Source organism: Ixodes scapularis, unplaced genomic scaffold (assembly GCF_016920785.2).
Source record: "Ixodes scapularis isolate PalLabHiFi unplaced genomic scaffold, ASM1692078v2 PGA_scaffold5__190_contigs__length_132052651, whole genome shotgun sequence".
Classification (NCBI taxonomy): Eukaryota; Metazoa; Arthropoda; class Arachnida; order Ixodida; family Ixodidae; genus Ixodes; species Ixodes scapularis.
The window spans coordinates 44677371-44702016 of record NW_024609880.1 but is presented as its reverse complement, the minus strand read 5'-3'; the positions used below and the strand labels follow the sequence as shown (position 1 = coordinate 44702016).

Below are 24646 nucleotides of genomic sequence, written 5' to 3'. Positions count from 1 at the left end.
ACTGGTTTTATTGCCCGAGAAACTCTCTGTTATGTTTAGCGAAACACTTTGTTTTTATTGTTGCCATTATCAGCAGTCTCATGTTTATGTTTCTACGAGCCTTCATAATATCATTGGCGACGTATTGTCACGTTATTTTTCAATGTCAGGTGACGTCACAGTGTCACGTGACGTAAATATATCACGTGGAGCTATACGGTCACCTGACGTCATCAGTTCCAGTGGCGTTATTGTGCAACGTGGCGGTAAAAACTTCCTCCAACAGCCTCTGATATTACAAACGATTTAATCTGAGCAGCTCGTCATAGCGGTTGCACCATCAGCCCAGAGAAAAAAAAATTGCGCGTGCCCGGCCTTTGATGGCACGAGATCCTCCTTTTCCTCGTAGGTCTTTTCTTCCAGTCGCGAGATGCTGTTATGTTTAACAGGCTCCCACCGCGGACTTGTTGCAGACTTCCAGTGGGTGAAGAAGTTGGACTGGTCTCCTAAAAGTTCGTCCGTCCGCCAGTCGCACTTCACACGAGCGAATGATATTATCTCCTCCAGGGTGCACGTCTGTTATTCGTCCCACCTTCGACGTTTCTCTTGGTCGTCTCGCATCGTGAATAATTACCACGTCCCCGACAGCAATAGGCGTTGTGTTCTTGGGTGGAGTGTGGTGGGCAGAGCGAAGTTGCAAAAGATACTCCTTCATCCACACCTTCCAAAACTGTTGTGAAATTAGTTCTCGGTAGCTCCATCGCCGTCTTAGCTCACGCGATGTCTGCGGGTTGGAGGTCATTTGCTTCAGTGTAGGCAACGACAGAAGGCGCTTTCCTACTAGGAAATGTGCAGGTGTTAAAATTGTTGGTTGCCGTTGATCTGAGTAAAGAAATGTGAAAGGACGCGAGTCCACGGCGGCTTCTATTTCCTGTAACGCCGTCGACAACTCTTCAAAATTAAGATAGCTTCGTGCTAGAACCTTCCTGAGGGAGGTCTTCACTGTCCGTATCGTTTTCTGCCAGAAACCTCCCCACCATGCGGCTCTTTCGGAGCTAAATTTCCAGGTTATGTGATGGTGGGCGACATAGTCTTGTACATCCTGATGTCGGAGCAGTTCCCAGACAGCTGATATGCCTCTTGCAAGTGTCTTGAATGCCAAAGCGTTGTCTGAATAAAGTAGGTCTGACAGTCCTCTTCTGGAAAGGAACCGACGTAGAGCCATCAAGAAGGATTGTGTAGATGTGCTCGTTGTGAGCTCGAGGTGAACTGCTCGCGTGACTGCGCATGTGAAGATGGCGATATATGACTTCTCGTTCTTTTGTTTCTTTGTGTAAAGTGGACCTGCAAAATCAATACCCCCGACGTTGAATGGGTGCGTCGCCTCAATGCGTTCTTTTGGTAGTGGTGCCATAGGAGCTGATGCGGCACTCAAGTGTGTCCTTGCACACTTGGTGCCAATAAACGCCAATAAAGACAATAAATAAACGCCAATAAAGACAATAAAAAAACCAAGGGCCCCGAAAATACTTGTGGAGAGGGCATCTTATTTTGTTTTTATTCCACCGTTTTAAAATTTCGATTGTTCTTCCTCCCACTTTTTCAGGGCACTTTCCTGGTCAATCAAGCAGCCGCTTGTGCGATGATAGCGGGAAAAGCCACCGAATGCGCTATCGTTAATCTGGCAAGCATGGCGGCCAAAGCATTCGTACCTGGAACGAGCGTGTATTCCGCCGCCAAGGCCGGAGTGGTGGCCCTGACTCAAGTGGCCGCTGCGGAGCTGGCCGCACACGGCATTCGGGTCAACGCCGTCTTGCCAGAAGTCGTGGACACGCCAATGGCTGACACGTCATACACCGCCCAGCAGATAGCCAGGATGGTCGCCCGTCAGCCCCTTGGGAGACTCTGTCGCCCGGAGGAAGTGGCGGAGACGGTCAAGTTCCTCTGCGGTCCCGGCACCTCGTGCACCAGCGGCGTTTGCGTCGACGTAACCTACTGTTTTTACAAGCAATGCTAAGCAGAAAACGCAAAAGCGTCGGTTTGGGACAGTCCCTTCAGCAAAAGCGTTGAGCGCCGTCTTTGGAGCCGAAAGGAATGCCGGGAACGACCTGTGTTGAGCCGGCGGTGACATAGGACGGTGGCGACCTCAGAGTCTGCAGATTATACAGATGCAGGATGGCGTGCGAGGGCGGGCGAGCCAACACACCACCTTCCAGATAATAAAAACGAGGAGCTGAATTTCGCTGCGTCACCGTAAGGCACAGATTACTCACGAGTGCTGCGTCAACGCTCGGCTTGAATTCGCGTTCAATCAGCGCGAACGCGAGCGTCAGCCGAGGGCCGATGCAGTATTCGTGTTCAATCTAATCACAGCGTTGAATTACTTTAGGTGACGCTGACAATCAGCACTGAAGCCTCGTTCACGCTCGCGGTAAACTTTGTTCCCGCCTGACCGAATTCGCCGAGTAAAAAAAGTACGCGCCGTTCAGATTCGTTTTCGCCCGCCGCGTCCACGTGTCTCTGTTCTGTCGCGGATACGATAGAAGACAGCTCGTGCCGCAGTGTTTGAAAAACTGCACTCGCAGACTTCACTTTGCAGTCAGCGCTGCACCCGATATAAGATAGCTAATTCATATTAAAAAGCCTAGTATGCATGTACACCTGCTCCTGAATGCGCACAATCTGGTATGCGTTTCTGTTATAATTTCATAGAAGAGGAAAGCGCCCACAATGCCGCGAGAAGGCGCAACGCTCTCTCGGCGATACGAGAATGCAATGATGAAACAACGAGCAAACGAATACAACGTGTGTACGATACCGCTCACGCCAATATGATTCCGCAGATATCCTTTGCGGGCACTGCCTCCCCGATCTTCGGGTCCCTCTAGTCGAAGAAGGTCGAATAATTTTTTTTTAGCCTTGATTTATATTTCTGCCGACATAACGATACCGGCGAGACGGCGCCATTTCCACAATCTGGGAATTCTAACAACTCTGGTGAGCGAGGGCGAGCGAGCCAACACACCAGTTCCGAGTTTTTAAAGTGTTTAAAGTTTTTAAAGCCGATCCGCCCAACCGCTCGGGCGGATTGGCTAGGATGAGACCTGAGCAAAAACCATTTTCTTCTTGCGTTCTGATTGGCTGTGGCGGCACAAAAAAAGAAAAAAGAAAAACATTTTACGCGCGAAAAAGAATCGGTCCCGCGTACCGATGGCTTCCGCGGCCGAATCTTCTGTCGGCCGCAAGCCGATTTGGCCGCCAGACGTCAAATTCCACGCTGGTTCCCCCGCGGACACCCAAGGGTGAGCTGTGAACGAGCCATGCGGTTTTGCTATCTGGGAGGTATTAGTGCAGGGCTTTCCTGCTACTCCATAAACACGCGCTTCGTGGCCAATCATTTTTTTTTTTTTGCGAAGCAATTAGTGATTGTTTTGTAATTATTGTGATTGCATTCGTTCGTATGATATAGGGTCCTCCTCTTCGGGTAAAGCCAGATATCCTCCGATATTTGCACCCAGATGTTTTATTTGTTTTTTGTATTTTGGAAAATAGGATTACACCCGATATTTTTCCGAGTTTTTAAAGTGGATTCTACCGTTTCTATGCATGTTGTTGTAGAAAACGGAGCTCATTCACAGAACTTGCTGGAAGCGAACGAGAAAGCAGCAGAACAGAAGCTACCCCAAAAAAGCAGTTTTTTTTTTGCAAATGACGTATGTCAACAAAGAATTTGTGAAAAATCAAAACGACCAAATGTGCTGTCTTCTGTATTTTGTCAATAGTTTGGGTAAATACAATATTACATGTCCTAAACCCAATCCATATTTTTATTGTAAATTATAGTTCCTAATCACTAATAACTGGAAAAACTCGAATTCCGTAACTATTTCAAGACAAACCCGATTTCTCCCTGTTAACTCCCTTAGTACAAACCGCAATATTTTTAACCCCGATATTAATTTAAAAAAAAAGAAAATTAAACAACATTCGAAAAATAAGAGGCCCTTTATTATTTTCTGGTAGTTCGATTGTGTTAATAGTCGCCTGTAGCGTGTAATAGTGTTCATTTTACGTGTGGTTTGCTAGCTTGAAATCCTTTGTTAGAAACTGTCTTTCAATAGGAAAAACAACTTTTGTTGAAGAAAAACCGTAACTAATCAGGGGACAAAAATAGTTTGGTTCCGCGTTTTTCTGCGAAACCAAAATAAAGAGCAAAATAGTCCTATAAAGCCACACGGAAAGCGCTACATACAGGAAATTTTTTTCGCATTTCTACGCTTGTGTTAGAACCAACTTATCCAATTTAGGCGCAAACAATGCGCCACGACACCGTGTTTTTAACTTGTGATTTTGTGCTTGTGTTGCAACTAGCTTTTTGTCCCGGCCCGTACCTGGGACGAAACGGAGTATATCGTTTAACTATTGAGAGCTCTTGACACCCTAAGTTCGCCGCTTAATAGCGCGAGCCATTGTTTTCGTCTCGATAACCTAGAAATTGCCATGGCCCTTTTTCTAGTGACTCGCTGCGTATCTCTCGATAGGGTCTGCCAGCTACACCATGTGTACGAAAAACTTAATTAACGCTTTCGAATTATTTCACTTTGCAGATACGCAGATATAAACTTGTACTCCCCAGTCTCGTAGATGTATTACTGGAGACTTATACAGCCGAGATCTTTCTACTTGTAGTTTCGAATTTTGTGTATACATTTGTTTCAGAGTATTTGTGTACTGTATCTCATCTCCATTTCTAAGTGCCTCGTAACCGTTAACGAAAATAAAATTTTAAACCTCGCAAACATTTTCTGCTTGAATGACCTCGGCCGCACTCGGGGCCCTCCGCTCTTAGATAATATACAAAAGACACGGAGTTTCTGTGCAATCACGACGAGAAAGTTATCTGCGCAAAAGACTCAAGAATGATCTAAACTTCTTTGCTTTATAAATTTGTGTACTTCGAACATCTGTGCAGACTGTCGTTTGTATGAGCAATGTGACAGGCCATATAAGGAAGAAAAATGCCTCAGACACTGTGTGCAGTCTGCTGTTTATATGATATATTGGCAGTGTGTAGGCGCAGATTTACGTGCATCGAAGTAGTTAGCCAAGTTAAGAAAACTGAGCTGCCAAAATATTGTTTTTTTTATATGATAAAAGTATTTCTATAAAACCCGTATGTAATAAATGAAATCTTAAGGAAACAATACACTTTTATAGTGAAATTATAAAAAAAAAAGAGCTCAGAAGATCGTTACAAGTTAACTAGGATATCAAGATATACTTCCGCCGGCGCACCTTTGGGCATTTATCGCATCGTTATCGGGTACCGACTTATAGTTGTCAGAGTTACCGGCACGGCCTGTCAACACTCGCGCTATTTACTCCGCGAGGTAATATCTCGCTTGTGTTCGAAAAATTTACTCTTTCCGACTCGGAATGAAAGATATCGTGCCATGACGCTTAAAAAATCTTCTCGCGCTTGCTCGATGAAGTCAGAACTCTCGTTTCAGAAATGGGTTGTTCACTTCGGTTTCACGCTTGTCTCTTCTGATGGAGCGTATCATCGAATTCAGCGGAGTAAAGGACGTCATATTGCCTGGCACGTCTGCAAGCAAACGCCACCGTGGCCGAGTGGTTGTCGTCCTTGGCTCGTACGCAAAGAACTCGAGGTTCGATGGCTGGGAGCGGACGCGCCTTTCTGTTATTTCTGTAAATGTCGCGTTCAGGTGAATTCAAGAACATTGTAGCTTATTCTAGGTCCGAATGTTCTAGGCGTCGAACCTTCTGCGTTGATTATTCTAGAAGCCCTCGCGTGTAGATAAGGGGCTCCGCGTAGCGAGCCGAGGTCAGTCTCGCCCCAGCGTTCGATCCTGCTGTTTCGCTGCTATCGACGCTAGACTTTTTTTATTTTGTTTTGGGCACAAGTTCTTTCCATTATGCGTTTAGCTTGCTTCAGTTTTCATCGCCTCATCAATTGTAATTCGTGACTTATTTGGTGGAGGTGCGGGATATCACCACATTCCATTCCAGAGAAACGTACCCCTCAGAAGATCTGTCGGGCTCAATCTTTCTCAAGTCCCGAAAAGCTTATCCCCGTTGACGAACCTGAAACTGGGGAAACCGCGTACACAAGGCCTGCCTCCTGAATTCGTTCCTCAATCGTCGAAGACAACCAAAACTACGACCGCCGACTTCCATCGTCTACGTGCAGGCCCTGTCACGGGCGCCGGCGACTTTCAATGGCGACCTTTACGAAGATGTGGACGACTGGCTAAGCCAGTACGAGCTCGTCGCAGGGTTCAACGGATGGGAGGCTGAGCAAAGCCTACGGAACGTCTACTTTGCTCTGGAAAGCACGGCCCGCACCTGGTAAGTCGTGGGAAGAATTCCAGGTCCAGCTTCGACGCACCTTTGCCAATCAGCAGCGACGACAGCGGCCCGAAGAACTTTTGCAAGCAAGAACCCAAGGGCCGAAAGAAAGCGTCACAAGCATCGTCGAAGGCGTTCTCCGCCTGATGAACCGCACGGACCTAAACTCTTCTGAAAAAGAAAAGCTGCGGATCCTGATGCGGGGAATGAAGGAAAACATTTTCGGAGTCCTTCTGTGAGACCCGCCTATTACAGTCAAAGGATTCGTCACTGAGGCTACAAACACCGAACGTGCCGTTCAAGTACGGGCCTCCTATTACCAGCAACTTCCCGGCGTCGCTTCACTCTCGCCTTCCAGCTACAACAGCCCGGATTTCCGCGAGCTCATCAGGGATGTCGTGCTGGAGGAAATCAAGAAGCTTCTACCGGCTGCCGCAAATCCAGCTTGGCCCTCAATCGCCGAGATTGTCCGGGAAGAAGTTGAGCAGGTGCTGCAGCCAGAAGTTCTCGTTAGCGCTGGTCCCGCACCTCCGGTGCTCAGCTACGCCGCAGCTAACAGACCACCACCGCCCCTGGTTCACCCGTATACGGCACTACCGCGACGTGAACCTCCAGCTGCGCAGCACGTACGCCCAGAGCAACCTTCGTCGAGAAACACGGACCTCTGGAGGACGGCTGACTGAAGCCGGCTCTGTGACCGCTGCGGGGAAGCCGATCTTGTGTACCGGCGATGCCCATACCGGTAGCAAGTTCTACTTGGGTTCGCACCGTACGCCCCCCGCCCAAGGAGCGGTGAAAGACGCAGGGACATTGAGGAGTTCTTTTCCCGGCCAGCGTTCCCTGGGCAAACTCATCCCTGATGATCCCGCTCGCCTTGCCCGCACCGTCAAGCGTCGCCTATTCGTCGGTCTCGACGATATAGCCTGTGCCCCATTTCTCAGCCGGAAAACTAAATGTGGAAACCCCCGGAGGTGAAGTTGCCGTGGACAGACAAAGTAAAGAGCCTCCATGAACGCCGGAGCGACCGCTCTCCCGACACCACGGATCGCAACGACTCTCCTGCAACGGTGCCCAACAACTTAAGGATTGTTATCGACGACCACGGCGTATCGGCGCTCATGGATAGAGGAGCAGACTACTCAGTCTTGAGTGGGAGGCTCTATCGCAGCCATCGGAAAATAACGAGATAACGACGCCGTGGGATGGGCCGCAGATACAAACGGCTGGAGGACACCACATCACGCCTGTCGGAAGGTGCACCGCTCGCGTTGAAATTCACGGCGAGACGTGTCCAGTGACCCTCGTCGTTCTACAAGACCATGCCAGAGACGTCATTCTCGGCATGGACGTTCTGTGAATACGGCGCCGTCATCGACCTTGGGGAGAACATATTGGCTGTGCGGACACCCGCTCTGCTTTCAAAGAAACTTCAAACAGAGTTAGCCGTTGTCCGAGTCGCTGCCGACCACGTGAACCTGCCGCCGCGATGAAGTGTTGTCGCAATCGTCGTGACCGATGCAGCTACCTGTGGCGAAGTCGTTCTGGAAGGAAACCTTCAATTTTTCCTCAGAAGATGAAAAGGTGTCGCAAGAGGAGTAGCTCAGGATGGCCGCACTGTGGTCCTCGCCACGAACTTCCGGAAAAAAACGCAACACCTTACGAAAGGTACAGCCCTGGCCCACGTCGAGGAACTCCGTAACTCCGCCGAAATCGCCGCAATTACTGAAGAATCCTCGCCATGTCAGCAAGACAGTACGGCACCAGCGCAGCTCAACATTGACCCTAAGCTTCCGGGCCTGAAACGACGGCAGCTGATTAACCTCATCGTCGAATACAGCGACTGCTTTGTGACGTCGTCGAACGTGGGCCAAACCGCTGTTGCGAAGCACTCCATAGTTACCGAGGACGACGCGCACCCTGTGCATCGATACCCGAACGGGGTCTCCATAAAAGAAAGGAAGGTGATCCAGGAGAAAGTTGAAGAGGTGCTGAACGACGACATAGTCCAACCTTCGAGCAGTCCGTGGGCCTCTCCAGTCATGCTAGTTAAGAAAAAGGACGGAACGTATAAGTTCTCCGTGGACTACCGGCAGCTGAACGCGGTGACGAAGAAAGACGTCTATCCACTCCCCCGCATCGACGACTTGTTAGACCGACTGTGCAACTCTCGATACTTTTCATCGACGGCCCTCAAGAGCGGCTACTAGCAGATCTAAGTTGACGAACGGGACCGAGAGAAGACAGATTTCGTCACGCCGGATGAACTCTACGAGTTCAAGGTGATGCCTTTGGGACTATGCACGGCGCCAGCAACTTTCCAGCGTGTCATGGACACCCTACTGGCAGGACTGAAGTGGCAGAGCTTTCTTGTCTACCTCTACGACGTCGTAGCGTTTTCCGGCGACTTCGACGAGCACTTGCGACGACTCCCAGCTGTTCTCCAAGCCATACGGACCGCCGGACTCAGCCTCAAGCCGTCAAAGTGTCGGTTCACCTATGACGAACTGAAGTTCCTAGGTCACGTGGTTAGTAACGAAGGCGCTCGCCCAGACCCAGAAAAGACTCGCACCGTCGCAGCATTTTCAGCGCGAACAGACAAGAGGTCCGTACGAATATTCTTTGGAGTATGTGCCTACCATTTTGCTAGGAGTTTCGCACCGCTCATAAACCTCACGAAGGACGCCGAGAAGTTCGAATTGGCCGAGGAGCAGGAGCAGGTACTCGACGAGGTAAAGCGTCGAGTCCAGACTCTTCCTGTATTTTACATTTTGATCAGGATGCGGAAACCGAGATTCACACGAACGGAGGTAACGCAGGACTTGGCGCGTTAGACCGGCTGCCCCTAGGTTCAAGTTCAAGAAGGCACCGAGCGAGTCATCGCCTACGCAAATGGGACACTGTCCAAGGCGGAGAGAAGTTACCCCACGACTGAAAAAGAGTGCCTTGCGGTCTTCTGGGCAATCACGATGTTTTGTTCGTACTTGTACGGGAGCCCGTTCCGCGTTGTCACGGACCACCACTCGATCTGCTGGCTTGCGAACTTCAAGGACCCGTCCGGACACCAAGTTCGATGGATTCTTCGACTACAATGCGGAGGGCAATTTCGTCTGCTTCTTGCGCAGGGGGTAGTGGTGATGTTAGAACGCCGAGCCCTGATTGGCTGATCACCACCCCCTATCTGAGCGTCGTCTGCTCCTTTGCAACGTCGTCTGCTCGCAACGTCGTCTGCGTCTGTCTTACCTTTCCTGCGACTTTCGAAAGTGCAGAGGCCAGATTCACGAAATGATCTTACGCCAAAAATGTGCGTAAGACAAAACGTGAGAACAAATTCGTATTCACGAAATGAAATTATCGTACGTTTTGCGCAGGTTACCACGGAATCCTAGGACAGCTCCGAAGCTGCCTTACGCACTTCTTACGATCAAATCAGCGTGGCCGACAGCGTCGCTCAGTTACTTGGTCGCGACGACCAACGGACGTTTATTTTTGCACGTGCTCTTCTCACGCGTCCCGACTACAAGCAGCAAGAAAAAAAGTAAAAAGTACTTAAAATAAACCATAACGAACAAGAACACTGGACCCACAAACACCCGTGAAATGCTCCAACGTCCACGATTCCACTAACACCGACCAAGCGAGCTCGGCAGATAGGCCTAGTAGGCACTCCGACTCGGCGCAGCGGTGCTCCGACGGTCCTTGGCCAATACCGTCTGCCCACAACCGGCTTGCGTGCTGAATGGAATATGCCCGCGCGACCCTTGTGAACCTTTCCCATGTTATACTTTGATCGCTGACCTCAATTTTAGATTAAGAGGTCAATCTGTTCCTCTTGTCATCTCCTTGTTTTCCGAGGCAGCGGTGACTCTCGCCGGTGAAAATCGGTGAATCTCCGACAGACGCAGGAAAGGTAAAGCAGCCATCGCTTTGACTAGCAGACGTAAAGCAGACGACGTTAACTGCGCCAACCTGCCGACGCCGTTAATGAGTGAGGAGTCTCGCCGCACACGAAAGAAGGGAAAAAGTATTTGTGAGGGAGCTTGCGGAAGCTCACCTCTCGGTTCTTAGCAAACAAACCTCGGCGCCTCGGGACACCTCGCCAGTGAGTCCTATGATTTCCCTCCTTGATGAGCGTCTGCTAGTTGTTAGACAAAAACAGCGTACCGCTCGAGTTATTTCGTCTGCCCTCTCTGAAAGGCGAAGTTGAGCTCGCTCGTAAAGACCCGCACTTCCGAAAGTCGCAGGAGAGGTAAGACAGACGCAGACGACGTTGCGAGCAGACGACGTTGCAAAGGAGCAGACGACGCTCAGATGGGGGGTCGCGATCAGCCAATCAGGGTTCGGCGTTCTGACGTCACCGCTACTTCCTTTCTCATGAGCAGAAGACGAAAATGAGCCCATTTGCGAGGCGTATAGTTCAACATGACTGAGGTCTACAAGCCATGCCGCAAGCACAGTGACGCCAACTGCCTGTCCAGGAGTTCCAGTCAGACACCTTCCGGCAGCAGAGACGACGATGGCGACGAGTGCTTCCTAGGTGTGGTTAACGCCAACGACATAGCCGTCCTCCAGAAATGTTTAAACAGTTCGCGACAGAGCAGAGATATATTGCATGAGCTTTCTAACACCGAATCTAATGCTGAGGAAGTCGTACTTTTGAGTCATGACGATCGACAGTTGCGTCTGCTCTCCACAAGCACTAAAATGGCGGCGCCACAAAAATGTCGGGGAACAGAGTGCCGATGCTCTAAGCGCAGCACATTTACTGGCTCTAATTGACCCTACACTCTAAGAAATAGGGGGTGTATTGGGGTCAGCCCCTTGTCTCATATGTAACACCCCAAACAACAATTCGACGTTCAGTTCACAGACGTCAAACCGACGATACCAACTTTCAAGAGCGGCTTGATAGTCGACCGAGACCACGTATTAAAATAGCAAATGTACGCATTAAAGGCTACTGTAAGACAATCAAGGTTTGATTGGTCCTGCTGCAAAACCTCAGTGTTTTTTTTTCCTAGTCTTTGATGCGCATATTAGCTATTCAATACGTTATATCCAGCATCTGTCAAGCCGTTCTCAAAAGTATGAATCACCAGCTCGACGTGAATGGACTGACCCTCCAAATTTAGTTTTGGGTTGTTACATATGGGACAAGGGGTGTACCCCTATATACCCTATGTTTCTAAGAGGGTAACGGATGGTAGCTTCGGCGGCGGTGACACTTAGATTTAAACGGAGATTAGCCAGGAAATCTGGTCAATTAGGCGTGCCTGCAGCGCTTCTGCGTTGGAAGTTGTTCGGCTACTTAAACGTTCTGCGTAGAAAATTGAAGCATGCAGGGGCATACAAAAATAAAAATAAAATAGTGGAGTTAAACGAGTCCACTTACTTTACACAATTTTTTAAACTTCATTTTGGTAATTATCGAAACATTCGCATCTCCGATGTTTGGGACGTTACGTGAGGTCACTCTAAACAAACAAACCAGCCGGTCGTCGGTAATACCGCGGTCATTAGAAGTAGCGTGAGCCAATGCCGTACTGCCCAAACAATGCAACCTCTGGCGGCATTGAAAAAGATGTGATTTACTGAGTCGGATGCGTTCGTTCCTAAACTGGCGAAGGTTAGGACTGGGTTGAATAACACTTTTGGTCCATTGTGACGTCTACTGCCATAGAAAAATGGCTAGAAAAACGAAACGAAATTGGTTCCATTGGACCACCTTAATTTTTTCTCAAAATGACCCCCCACAGTGACTAACCATGTCGTTCGAAGGTTTCGCGAGAGCTATGCTTAGTGCACGCAAGAATATATTTTCTCTTTACTTTTGTTTTGTTCAGGTGAAGTTGGAACGCGAGCTGATAACAGCCTCCTAACCGCCATCCGCGAGCCGTCATCCTTCTTTACTTGATCGTCGGACGCGCGTTCTGAGTACGCGCAGTTGCTATCTTTTGCAAAATGACAGACGCTACTTTTGTTTATAAGAAGAATCTATGATATCAGAGTTTTGACGGTGAGGTTTTCAGCTTTAATCTCCGCGGTAAGCATATACAGGCGTTACAGCGAAGCTGTATACGAATCGTACGCCGGGTATTTTTGGTGTGCATCGACAGAAAACCATCGCGCACGCCTTATCACCGTCTACGCGCGTTATCATTTATCATCTGGTTTTGCGTGAACAATGATAAGCAAGTAAGCAAGTAGCACTCACTTCATGCGTTTCTCGGTAGAGATTGCGGTTGCATAAGCTGCCGCGGCAACGGCAGCGTACGAAATCTTTTCATTTATAAGAACGTTTTGGTACAGTGCATTTACTTTTCTTTTGTCAATCATCTGGTATTGTAGGGATTCGCGTGCCGCCGCCGATTCCCCATTTCGCACGTGATGCGTCAACAACCCCTCCGCTCCCCGTTTATTGGTACATAAAACACAACGTTCAAAACACTCAATCTTAACTACAAATACACGCGACACTGCAAAAATATTTACAAACGCACGTAAAGCCAAAGCTAAACACTAAGAGGGCCTTCAGGCCTCGTGTCCCGCGATTACCCTAGATCCAGTCGCCACACACTTGCGTGGTCTCGGTAGCGTCCGTAGTCCTAAGAAGCTGTTTCCTCCCGGTCCCCCCGACTATCTCGATCGATGGGCGAGGAGGCTTCTCTTCGCCCTCCCTGGGCGCCTGCAGCGCCATCCAGCGGCTAGGAGAGAAAGCGGCATGTCGGAAGCCGAGTTCGAGATCCCAATCGACCCTGCGGCGAGACGATCATCTGATCGTGTCTGAGGCGAAGCAACTGCATAGCCGCCTCGCGGCCACGATGCCAGAGTGGTTTGATGGGCGCCCTCGTGAATGCATGGTGCGCCATAGTATAGACCGGTTTGCTGTTTGCGAACATGAAATGCCGCTGGCTTCCCAACCGACTTCCATTCACACCGTCTTTGCAAGCATGTTGGGCTTGCTAATGTCACCAGTGCTGGAAAGCACAAATGAAACACGAAAAACAATTTTGAAGATTTAAAGAGGGCCTTCGGGTGTGCAATATAACATCTTGGAGGAGCCCCAAGCTGGTTTACAAGAATACTCGGAACAATTTACTACATCTCCCACTCCTTCCTTCGTTCTTTTGGTGCTCACCTCAAAAATTGGTGGTTAAACGTTACATCTAAATTTCGAGGAGCAGTGTTAAGGTGGCCTTTGTTCATTCCTTTTAAAAACCAGAAGTTCTCCGGGACGTCAAAGACTGGAGCACCACCTGGTGTCGTTTGCGATGAAAAGGGTCTATAGTGCATTGGGCAATCGTCCAGGTAATACCACAGCTTCGGTGTCCAACCACCTTCACAGCGTAGATTGGAGTCTTATTTGTTCTACTGCGGAGCTCTTAAGGGTTAGTTTCCCTAGGATCGTGTCCCCCGCAAAGAAATGAAGACACTGAACTCTGGACACCTACCGCCATCTATAAGCGACGGCGGCAAGCCACGCTTCTGGTTGCCGCCGTCGCTCATAGATGGCGGCAGCCTTTCCCTTCTTGCTTGCCGACTTGCGGTCGGCCATTACTTTCCATTGTACAGCTACGTTCGTCTTCCTTTTTCACCAAAGTGGAAAGGCTGACAGCTTTTTTTTTAATCTTAACAGATTTTTTTAATAGAAAGCTGTGGAAGCTACACTAATGCCCGAGACACACTAAATAGATAAAACGAATTACAGGAGGACACTTAAAGTTAAGACTGCTTGCGTGTAGGAACGCGATATCATTCCCACAAGCAGCGCGTCACGTCCTCCTTTTTCACACGGCGCTATGGCAGTGGCATCACACTCCCCAACTGCGCAGGCGCGGTGAACCCCGCCAGTTTCACGGCTTCCGCGAGGATGAACTTGCGTTGTTGTGCTCTTTGTGTTTTATTTGTGAGGCGCTTCCACTTTCACCTTGAGCGACCCCGCCGGCTTCCGTGACGACGCATCTGACATGACGCGTCGCAACAAATGGGACTTTAGGTGCCGTTTCACTCAGCCAATGGGATTTTTTTTCTTTCTCAGCAGTGTCTTTTGGCCTTCCTAGAGCCTCAGAAGGAACCAAAGAAAGAGACTCTGCTTCAGTAAGATACAGGTCATCTTCAAAAGGTTGTAGGTTCTCGTCCATTTTTTTTTTGTCCATTGAGAGATTTGGATTCTAGGAGGAGGGGTTTATTCTATCCGCCCGGGCTTCTTGTTGCTGCCGGGGGCATGGGAAGGGAGGCCTTGACCTCGGCCAGAAGGGCCATCTAGTGCCACTGATGGCACGTCTGGCACTTTGGAAGTTGTGGTACCCCCTTAGAGGGCACAGCACCCGTCCTTGACACATGAAGGTAATAAAGCGCACATTCAGAGGTTCAGATGGGGACCCCTCTGGGAAGGACAGGTCTGCGTCTCCATAGGTGACGTAGAAAGGGGGTTCCACTCGCCACTGCCTGGACGTAAGAACCCCTTGCCTGAAAGGCAAGGAGTTCTTTGGCTGCTTCGTAGCTAAATTTGTGTTTAACTTTGAAAGCCGGTACTTCTTTTTCTACTTTCCATTTCAGGCATGAGCGGAAAAAGCAGGGTGTGCTCCGCTACAGTTCGCACACTTTGGTTCGTTTTCGCAGATGTCCACTACATGGTCAGTTGCACCACATTTTCCACACGTTTCTCGGCCGCGGCAGTTTCGGGAACCACGCCCAAAACGTTGGCAGCGCAAACATTACTGAGGATCTTGAATGAAATTGCGGACTCTGTAGTTAAAGTACCCCACCTTCAAGGTGGATAGAATATTATGGAGTTCAAATGTGAGTATCAGGCATCGAGTTGTGTATTTTTTTTTCCATCCCGTTTTAACGTGATCCGCCAAACAGCTACAAGAGTACTCTTGCGCGGACCTTCAAGGAACTCCTCTTCACTGCATTTGAGAAGGTCAACTTCAGAGATAAGACCGCGAACAGTGTTCAGGGTACGATGGGGAGTCACGGTAACCTGTTAATCTCCCAGGCTTGTCATCTTCAGGATTGCTGTGTTCTGTGGCTTATTTTCTACCTCAATAAAGAAGTCTCCGGCTAGCTTTTTTTAGCTTATAACTTGTTCCAATCACTTGTTCTAAGTGCTTAGTAATAACAAAGAGAGAAACATTATACAAATACGCAGTGTCACTTGTAGAGTGAACTACAAGAAATCGAGGATATTTTTCCGGTTCGTTAGTTTTATCGAAAGTAAGAGGAGTGGGGCAGCCACTCCTGAGGGGTCGCCCCTCTCGGGGTTTAGGACCGCGGGATTCCGTAAGAAAGGCAAGGTTGTTCGAAATCCGTGGTGATCTAACCACCACCGAACCCAACAAGGGGATAGGCAACCAACATAACAAAAACGAATTTGCTGGATGCATTATTATAACAGTGCTTCCGGGAAACTATACCCAAGTGTGGGTCCAGACAGAGGTCCATTGCCACCCAAGGTTAGCCCTTGCCGCCGAAGAAAGTGAAAGAGGAAAGAACAGGAGAAAAGGAGAAAAGATAAAGAGAGGAGAGGTGAAGAGAGGCGACTGATCGAATGACCCGGGCCGGGCCTTACCAGGACTTCCGTCTAAGAGAAGCGGGGCCGAAGTGGTGTATTGCCCCACTTGGAGGGCCCCGAAGGACCTAAACCTATCCCAGGCTGTGCTGAACCACCAGGATGCCCTTTTGCCCGGGCTAGGAAAAGTCACACATTACCAGGCGTCGGCGGGCGAACCCGCATGGCTAGGGGTCTCTGGTGAGGCCTCTCACACGCAAAACACATACTAATGCAGATCCCCTTTGCGCGGGCATGTATAGGTGACGACGTCGAAGACGTTTCATATCAGCGTTAGTATTAACAAAAATTAACCTTTCTGGTTTCTATATCGTAAAGCTACGGTATCTAAATATTGATTGAATTCAATTTTTCTTCCTGACAAACTTGTCTTTCTACAGATTTTCAGGGAACGGCAAGCTACGACGGAACAGGTTCACCTCTCTGCTAGTGATATTCCCAAGTTGTCCGTTAATATTGATGAACCTAAATCGATCTGGTCCTGATGATGTATCGCCTAGAATATTGAAACGTTGTTTTGTAGAAGTGGCACAGTACCTCCACGCAATATACATTAAATCGTTTCGGGGGGAAGACTGCCTGATGATTGGAAGTTTTCCTGTTGATTGGAAGGTTGCTACATTTAAGGTGGTACCGGTTTTCAAAAGTGTATCGAAATCTAACGTGTCGAAGTATAGTCTGGTTTCACTTACACCACTTTCTTATAAAATATTTGAACGTCTTGTACTCATCTTTATTAAAGCACTTTAGTTTAAAGGGATTTCAAATAATCATCACCATGGGTTCAAACATGTTTTTTTTTTCGTGTACGACACAGTTAGCTAAATTTTAATACGATATCACTAAGAAATCAGATAACAAGAAAGTCAGCTTTACTGTATATTTCTAGGTTCAAGGAAGGTTTAAATATTGATATATCTCTGATTAACTAGATTAGTCCCTACTTGAGTTAATCAGAGAAATTAACTTCAAGAAAACAGCAAGTTGTAGTAAACGGATTGTGCTCGGGCCTGGTTTCTATTACGTCTGGAGTGCCACAGATGCCAATTCTGAGGCAACTTATTTTTTTAATATTTAATTAATAATATTTCTACTGGAGTTCAATCTAATATGCCTCTCTTAGCGGATGATCGTCTATTGTATAGTAGAGTGTCTGGTTGAAGGAATTCCGCACTGTTTCTAAGTGACCTGAGATGCATTGAGACATGCTGTATGAGTAATAAAATGTCCCTGAATGTTAATAAGTGTTTTCACGTAAACTTTACCCCAACATATAGAGGAATTACATTCCAGTGCTTCCTCTATGGTGAAAAAATAGACAAATCAGCCTACAAATACCTAGATATCATATTTTTGGAAGACGGTTTATGGTCAACGCAAGTAAATAGCTCGATTGGGTTGACGGGCAGGTCTGTATTTTTCATAACGGAACCTCAAACGTGAAGGAGAGAGGCTAAAAAAGCCGGATATCAAGCACAGTGGCGCCACTGGGAGCGGAGCGGGGGGGGGGGGGGGGGGGGGGGGGGGGATCGCGGTGCACCACCGGCCTGAGTGCCGCTGACTTCAGTAGCGCCACTGTTCAAGCATACGTCAGGCTGATTTTAGAATATAATTGTGCTGCGTGGGATCAGTTTTACAGGGTTTATATCATATGACTTAGGCGCATTCAATCTTTCCCTTCTCAGCTTGTCCTGGGGAGTCAGGATCGCTTATTGAACACAACAGAAATGTAGCAAAGCTTGGGCTGTGTTCTTCTGAAGTAGCGCCGTAGGCGACTCGAACTTAAGTTTTTCTTTTAAATTCTAGTTATCTCAGAGAGTCACAAATGTCTGCTTCAGTACACCTACAATCGCCAAATAATATCGCACAGTGAACGCATCACTTTTGTAAAGTTCGACAATGTGCTCCCAGCAAAAATATTTTTAAGCGTTCATTTTGCTGCGTTTCATTTGAGAGTGGAATTCATTACCAGCAGAATTGGTGTACCGCAAGAATGTTGATCAGTTGTATATCGCGCTGTGTACCCCGACAAGGCGCACAAAAAGGCGCTCTTTTCTCTTTAATATATAATAAAGTGTAAAGTATATGTTAACGTTTGTTATCTTTCAAGCCGCCGGCCGGTTTAAAGGGTTTAGCCGTATGCCGGAAAATGTACGAAAATCAAGATTTTTTTATATCGTATTACAACGACATTCTAGCTTTACTATAGCGATCTAAGTCAAAAATATTCCGCATAAATATTTCAAGACATATCGTTTTTTTTCAGTTCGTCTGTCATTTGGCGCTCTTTATCTGCATTTTGTTTGAATGTATTAAAAAAAAGTCATCAAACAAGAAAAAAAAGTATATCATGCTTAACGCAAGCAATATACGGTTCTCTTCTCCGCAAATCGGAGAGGTAAGTTTTGCCTTTTACCTACCACTTTATTCGTCAGTTGCAAGCAAATCAAAATGCGAAGGAAAATACTACGAAAATAAGGCTTGCGCACACACGCACACAAACCGGAAGACAGGGAGAATGAGAGCGACAGGAGCAAATAGAGAGACCGAGTTATACATCAAACGTTGATTTTGCATCGGGCAGTATATCCGTTTTACGTTACGCGAGCTTTCCGCTTTTTTTTTTTTTTTTTTCTTAGGAGCCCGTATTATCGCCTTCCGCACTTTAGGACCAAATTAAAACGCCATTGTCGTTGGGCAACTCGCAAACTGTGATCGAGTTCGAAGACCACAATTCTACGTCGTTTCTTTATGTTCAAGCTTTTCACCAGGGTACCGTTAGTGTTTACTTGGATCCGACCTCAGTAGCAGTGACAACATTGGAACCGTGTGCACGATGCTCCTGAAAGACATTTTGGTTGAAACTAATTGTTTTTTACGGTGTTTTCATACATGCAAGCTTCGAAGTGACTCCAATTTTGATTTGAGGAAGTATATATTAAAAAGGTGGAGTTTTCTGACTAACCAACAATTTGAGACCGTTGTTTGCTTTAGTACATAGCCTGGTTTACGTCTAAAATAAAGGTCGAGTTATTAATTAAACTATACTTTACTTTATAATTAATAGTACTTACAGTAAATACTTTTTTTTTCTGTTTTCAGTGATTGATAAGACCGAAGGATCAATCTGCCATGTTTACAAAAAACTAGGGGAGAACATTTTTAAGTAAAGTTACGTATATCCAGCTGTGTACAGGTTACTCGAAAAAAACGTAACAGATAACATTTGCAATTTATCTTGGTTAAAAAGAGTTGTGCCCAACTTGACTACTCGAGACGAAAAGTAATTGGCATAAACTTGCAAGAAAAAAAAGTTACTTCTCCGATTACTTCCGATCTTTAAAAGGACATATTTTTGTATAAGTTTGAATATTGGTCTTTTCACTCTTTAGTACTTGATTGAAATCGTAAAATTATAAGCTCCTTGTCTTTCTTAGTTCACCGATTTCGGTAAGGCACCCTACATTCGTAGATTTCATTAAAATATGTTTTGGTAGAAAACTCGTAGGAACAAAGGCCGCCATTACAAAAATTAGGGGGAAAAAGTAACACTTACAAGTAATTTTAGTACTTCCAAAGGTAATCGAATTGCTGTTGCCATTACTTCCTCATAAACGTATTCAAATTATTACAAACTTACTCCAAAATGTAGTCAATTACAAGTGATTTGATTACGTGTAATGAGACCCGCACGAGACTGCGTATATCGCATAACCGTAATTTAATTAAATAAATCTGTTCGAAAATAAATACGCACTATGATAATGCAGTTAATGCAAAGGTGCGAGCGAGTTGGACAAGAATAACGATCAGAACCCCTAGAGAAGGGGAACCATTTTTAAGAAATGACAAAAAGACACAAATCTCCAAGCACAGCGAGCTGGGGGACATTTTTTGTTTCATACCTTGTCTACATTTTTCTCAGAGTTTTGGCGTAAATGTAGTAACCCCCCCCCCCCCCCCCTTTCTCCCGAAATAAAAGGGGTCTGACAGCATAGATGACGGTAGGCATAGGCGTGCCAACACCTCTTAGAAGACAAGGCCGTAGTGCTCTTCTCGTGACGTCGCAAAGGAAGGCCATAGGGGGCGCGCGTCGAAGCGAATGCAACGCGCGTAGATCGACCGTCGTAACGCGTTTTTAGTCACATACGCGTGTCATATTAGCTAAAATGAAAGCTGCAGATAGCAACGGGTCTAGAAAACATTTTATTACACGAGCAAAATATTACACCGCTAAATAATCGGTACGAAATGGCACGAGGTATGCGTACAAGACGTCTATCGAAAAATGTGATTGTTTTCTAAGTCGAAAACATTGAGTCATGCAATTATTGTTGTAGGAATGCATATTTTATACAAAAATACTTTGACAAAATGTCGAGACACGCAGTGATTTTGAAACAGCAAAACAGAACAGTTAAAAATCAGGTAGACATAGTCAACGCGGACAAGGCAAGACAAGCGTTTCTCACGATCATGTAAGCGACGTTATCGCGTGCAGTCACTGAATTCTTGCATCATACCCCGGCCACATGGCAAAATTAATGTAATTTCGATCGAATGACATTATAGGGTCGACAAATCCGCTTGCGGCGCTCGTATAATCACTCAAGACCGCGAGCTGATTAAATCCTATATCACTGAATGAAAATATATTAACGTTTCCCTGTGGCAGGGGTACTAAACTTACTACTCAGTCTACTAATTTACTTCTCCCTATGGGCTCGAGCTGCCTTAGAACAAAACATAACTTATTTTGTATATAATAATACTATCACCTTAATACAGTTAAGATTCTAGTATAAACGCGGAAAAGGCAATAAAATAACTTTAGTATAAATAAACACAGAACCACAAACAACTCACTTTCAATAATCACACAAACTTGATTTTCATCTTCCAGTGAAAACTAGATTAGCGCGCATATTTACAAATGTCGACGCAACTGCATACGAATAATGACAAGGAACAAAATTGCAATTTATCATGCGATTAAAAAAAAAAACGATTGCAGCATCTTACTTGCGTCCTACATGAACAAGAAAGCCCGTAAATAAGTTGTTTCTCACCTGTCGATCGTATCCATACGTCCCACAATATCCGTGACGAACACATTTGAACACGAACTCCAAGAAGCCTCTCTTTGTCGAGAGAGAGGTCTATCGATTAGTCGACCAGAGCCTTCGTTGGCTAGTTGTCACACGTCACTCAAACCGTAGCAGGACTTGTTTCACGAATGCACGTAAATGCCGTAGTATCAAGCGAACACAAAAAAAAAAAAAAAAAAAAACTACCCGAGACTACGGTGATGACAGAAATACGACAAAAAACAAGTCTCAAAAGTACCACACACGAGAGCAGCGGCGACGAAAGGCTTAACGTTGTCGACCCATCTCTTGCTGGTGTGCGCTCCCTGCGACAACGACTGGATTTCTTTTCGGTTTGCTTCCCTTCTGAGATGTCTCAGTGTTCCTTTTCAGACAGTCAGCAGCTCACACACAACGTAAATTTACCAGAATCGGAGCCATGTGGCATCAGCAGCATCGCAGCCGGTCCTTTCGAAAAGTGTGGGGTGCTGCGGAACTGCACGTGGTCCCGCGGTTACGGGAATACTCATAAATATAATTTTGGTACTCTCAACCTTGGTAGCGCGTTATATAATACGTTTATATTATATATATAATAAATTGTACAATACTGCGCCTTTAAAACGTATATTAATGTCGGATAAACGCGCATGAACGAACACCACCACGCCGCTTGTCGAGGGACATTGTTTTCACGTCGATAGCGTATTCTCACGTAGTTGCGCCATGGACTTCCTCCCTCCGCCATTGTGACGTAACCTCTCAGAGCGCTCTGGCCTTCTTCTCTAGGAGGTGTTGGGCGTGCGCAGGATTTTTCATAAGGGGGGGCAAGGTTTCCCCAGAACGCCCCCGCCGCCTCCCCCCCCCCCCCCCCTTCCCCCCCGCTTTCTATCAACGCACTCCCTCTGATGTCTTTATGCTCATATTGTAGTGCTGAGACGAGATATGGTTATGAAACGTTTATTTCAACAATATTGAATTGTAACATATACAAAATATTACTAAGCAGTAGGTTTCACTTTCTTGTGGAACGTCCGCAAAGAAAGGCAGTCCCTGCGCAGCTGAAGCGTCAGTGACACAGAGGCGCATACAAAAATTTTTATTCTTTCTAAAGCAGAGAAAGAGACTACACATATGCCATTTTTAACAGCACAGAATAATTAAAAATATTGCCTCAACGTGACTCTGCAGTATGGAAAATATAGTATACATACAGGGCAAACGCCTGAGTGCACCTACACATGGCGAAAGCTGTCATATGGCGTCTGCAACGTTCATGCAGAGGACGAAAAACGCCACCCAATGTACAACGTAATAGCAAAGCTTAAAAGCACGAAAATATACCGCAGATTAAAAATACGTGAAACAGCAAGTTACAATATTTAGTAATTATTGAAGATAAACGCTATGACATGCCATTCTTTTTCTTCTGAGCATCCAAATGTACAGTTGATAATCTTACTTTCTGGCGCTTGATAGAATCATGTAATAGAAACAAGATAACACGCACGCATTATGCCATGCTCAACAAACATTATACGAACTAATGGATATATGTTCTGTAGTGAAAAAAATATTTTATCACTAGATTACTGAAAATGTGTAGCACGTGGGAGATATAGTACTTTTCACCAATCGTGAAAAGTCTAAAGCAAAATTCTACGCGATTTTGTCGCGAACTGTTCGATGACTGACTGCGTCGCGGCGTGTTTTTATGGTTGTTTTTTTTCGTTGAGCGCACTAGAAGGAGGGAACTTTGGCGTCGGTGTTTTATGCCGTCGAAAAAGAAACCATGGGCCTCCTGCGCTGCCCAGAGGGTGCTGCGAGTAAGGCTTGTTAGTACTTGTTTTGGGTAGTACAAATTTTAGCGTCTCAAACTGTCACTCATTATGAAGCGTGCCTGCTCTGGTGCGGAGCGCGAGATCACGATGAAAATGCAAAGACAGTACAAAAATTCGAACGCCGTCAAAGCTAAGATGCTGAGAGCGTGAGCCAAGAGATGCCGTTTCACGCGTTCCAAAGTAGACATAAAAAAAAAAAAAAATTAAAGCGTCGCGACACAGGTGTTGTCACGTCACCACCCGGAGGTGAGAGACGCGTGCCCTAGCGGTGGCGTCATGAATTTGGCACTTTCGATTCTCTTGCAACGTTGAGTTTGGCCGATTTCTGGCGTCCAAAGTTGTTTTTTTCGCTCTTTAGCACCACATAGAATTGAAAAAGCTCGATCAACGTGCCATAAGTAGGGCTATGCTCAATCAGGTGAGCTTGTATACCCAAAACGAGGGCGCTAGTTTGTTCAAAGCTTCAGCGGAGGAGGCCTATACCGCCGGCGCCGTCGCGCCTCGAGTCGGGCCAACTTTGCGCCCCCCCCCCCCCCCCCCCCTAGATGATTAGAGGGGGCCGCCGCCCCCCCTGTGCGCACACCTATGACGGTATGCATGGGCCTAGGTGAGTACAGCAATACAATCGATTTGAAGCGATACTCCGGCGATTTCTTCACGGCCCCTGAATCGCTAGAAATTATGCTAAACACACGAATAAACACCACTGAAATAGTATCCCAAATTTTATGTCAAGATAGTTTTTTCCGCGGAGTTACTAACTTTACAATTTTGGTCTTCGCCATGTTTTTCAAACTGAAATTTTCTGCTGGCAACAACGAAGAGTGAATCCCTGCCAGGGCGGAAGGCAGGGATCCACTTTTTGGACTGTAGAATTCGTTTTCAACTGATACCAAACAGTTTCATAATGTCGTATGAATGCATTGTAAGCTCGCTCCAGTACCAGCGCAGCAGGACGAAACAAATTCTCCCCATAGTTATAATATTTTAGACTGCCTGCTCGACTGGCGAGCCTGCCTGCTACTGACGTCACGGCACAGAAAAGTGCGGGTATATTTCAATGTTGGTTTTCGCATCGATTTTATTTGTCGATTTTACAATGTCTATTATGAAGTTCGTGATAGTAAATAAAACACCGGAAAGGGTAAATGCTGGGGATACAGAAAATGCAGTGTATCGGACTAGCTAAAGAAAAATCGGCGGAGTACCCCTTTAAAAGTATTTCAATACTGGAACAATTCAAAATTGACAGCGATCTTTTACTCCAAATCACTACAATGCATGATATAATGTATTTAAGACCTGATTGTTTACAGATTTTTATACACGTTAACATACATTTCAGGGAGGAAGTAATAACATAGTGGTTATTAATTTCCCCGCTTACGTTAGCGGGAAAATTGAGATCACGTGGCCAATACACAGATTCAGTTCCGCCCCCCCCCCCCCACCCCCCTATTGGCAACGACGTACGTTCAAATTTCTGAAATTAAAATGTAATGTTAAAAGCAAATGTTTTAATAGCGTCCTTAAAGTAAATCTCGATATAGCAATGCAGATAATCTAAAAGGGTTTCTAACGCGACGCTTTTTTATCGCAATACCCTCCACCCCTAACCCAGAGTAATGAAGGCATAGACAAAGCTTCCTACAAGGCCCACCTTTCCCCTTCGTCATATATTATTTAGAACAGCGGTCGATACTCATCCGTCAAGGAGACCCGCCATACTCCGTTTCAGCTCACCAAGGACCGGAACGGGTGGCACGAGCCATCGCAGCCCATTCAACCAACACGACTAG

At 46.5% G+C, this 24646-nt stretch overlaps 1 protein-coding gene across 1 annotated transcript in view; it reads left to right on the top strand.

The window, feature by feature from the left end:
* Positions 1–24646, top strand: part of LOC121045711 ((3R)-3-hydroxyacyl-CoA dehydrogenase-like) — a 103300-nt gene that overhangs the window by 26588 nt on the left and 52066 nt on the right. The window contains exon 3 of the mRNA XM_042294191.1: positions 1586–1986. Coding sequence (XP_042150125.1) covers positions 1586–1986 — 401 coding nt within the window. The remainder of the gene's footprint in view (positions 1–1585; positions 1987–24646) is intronic.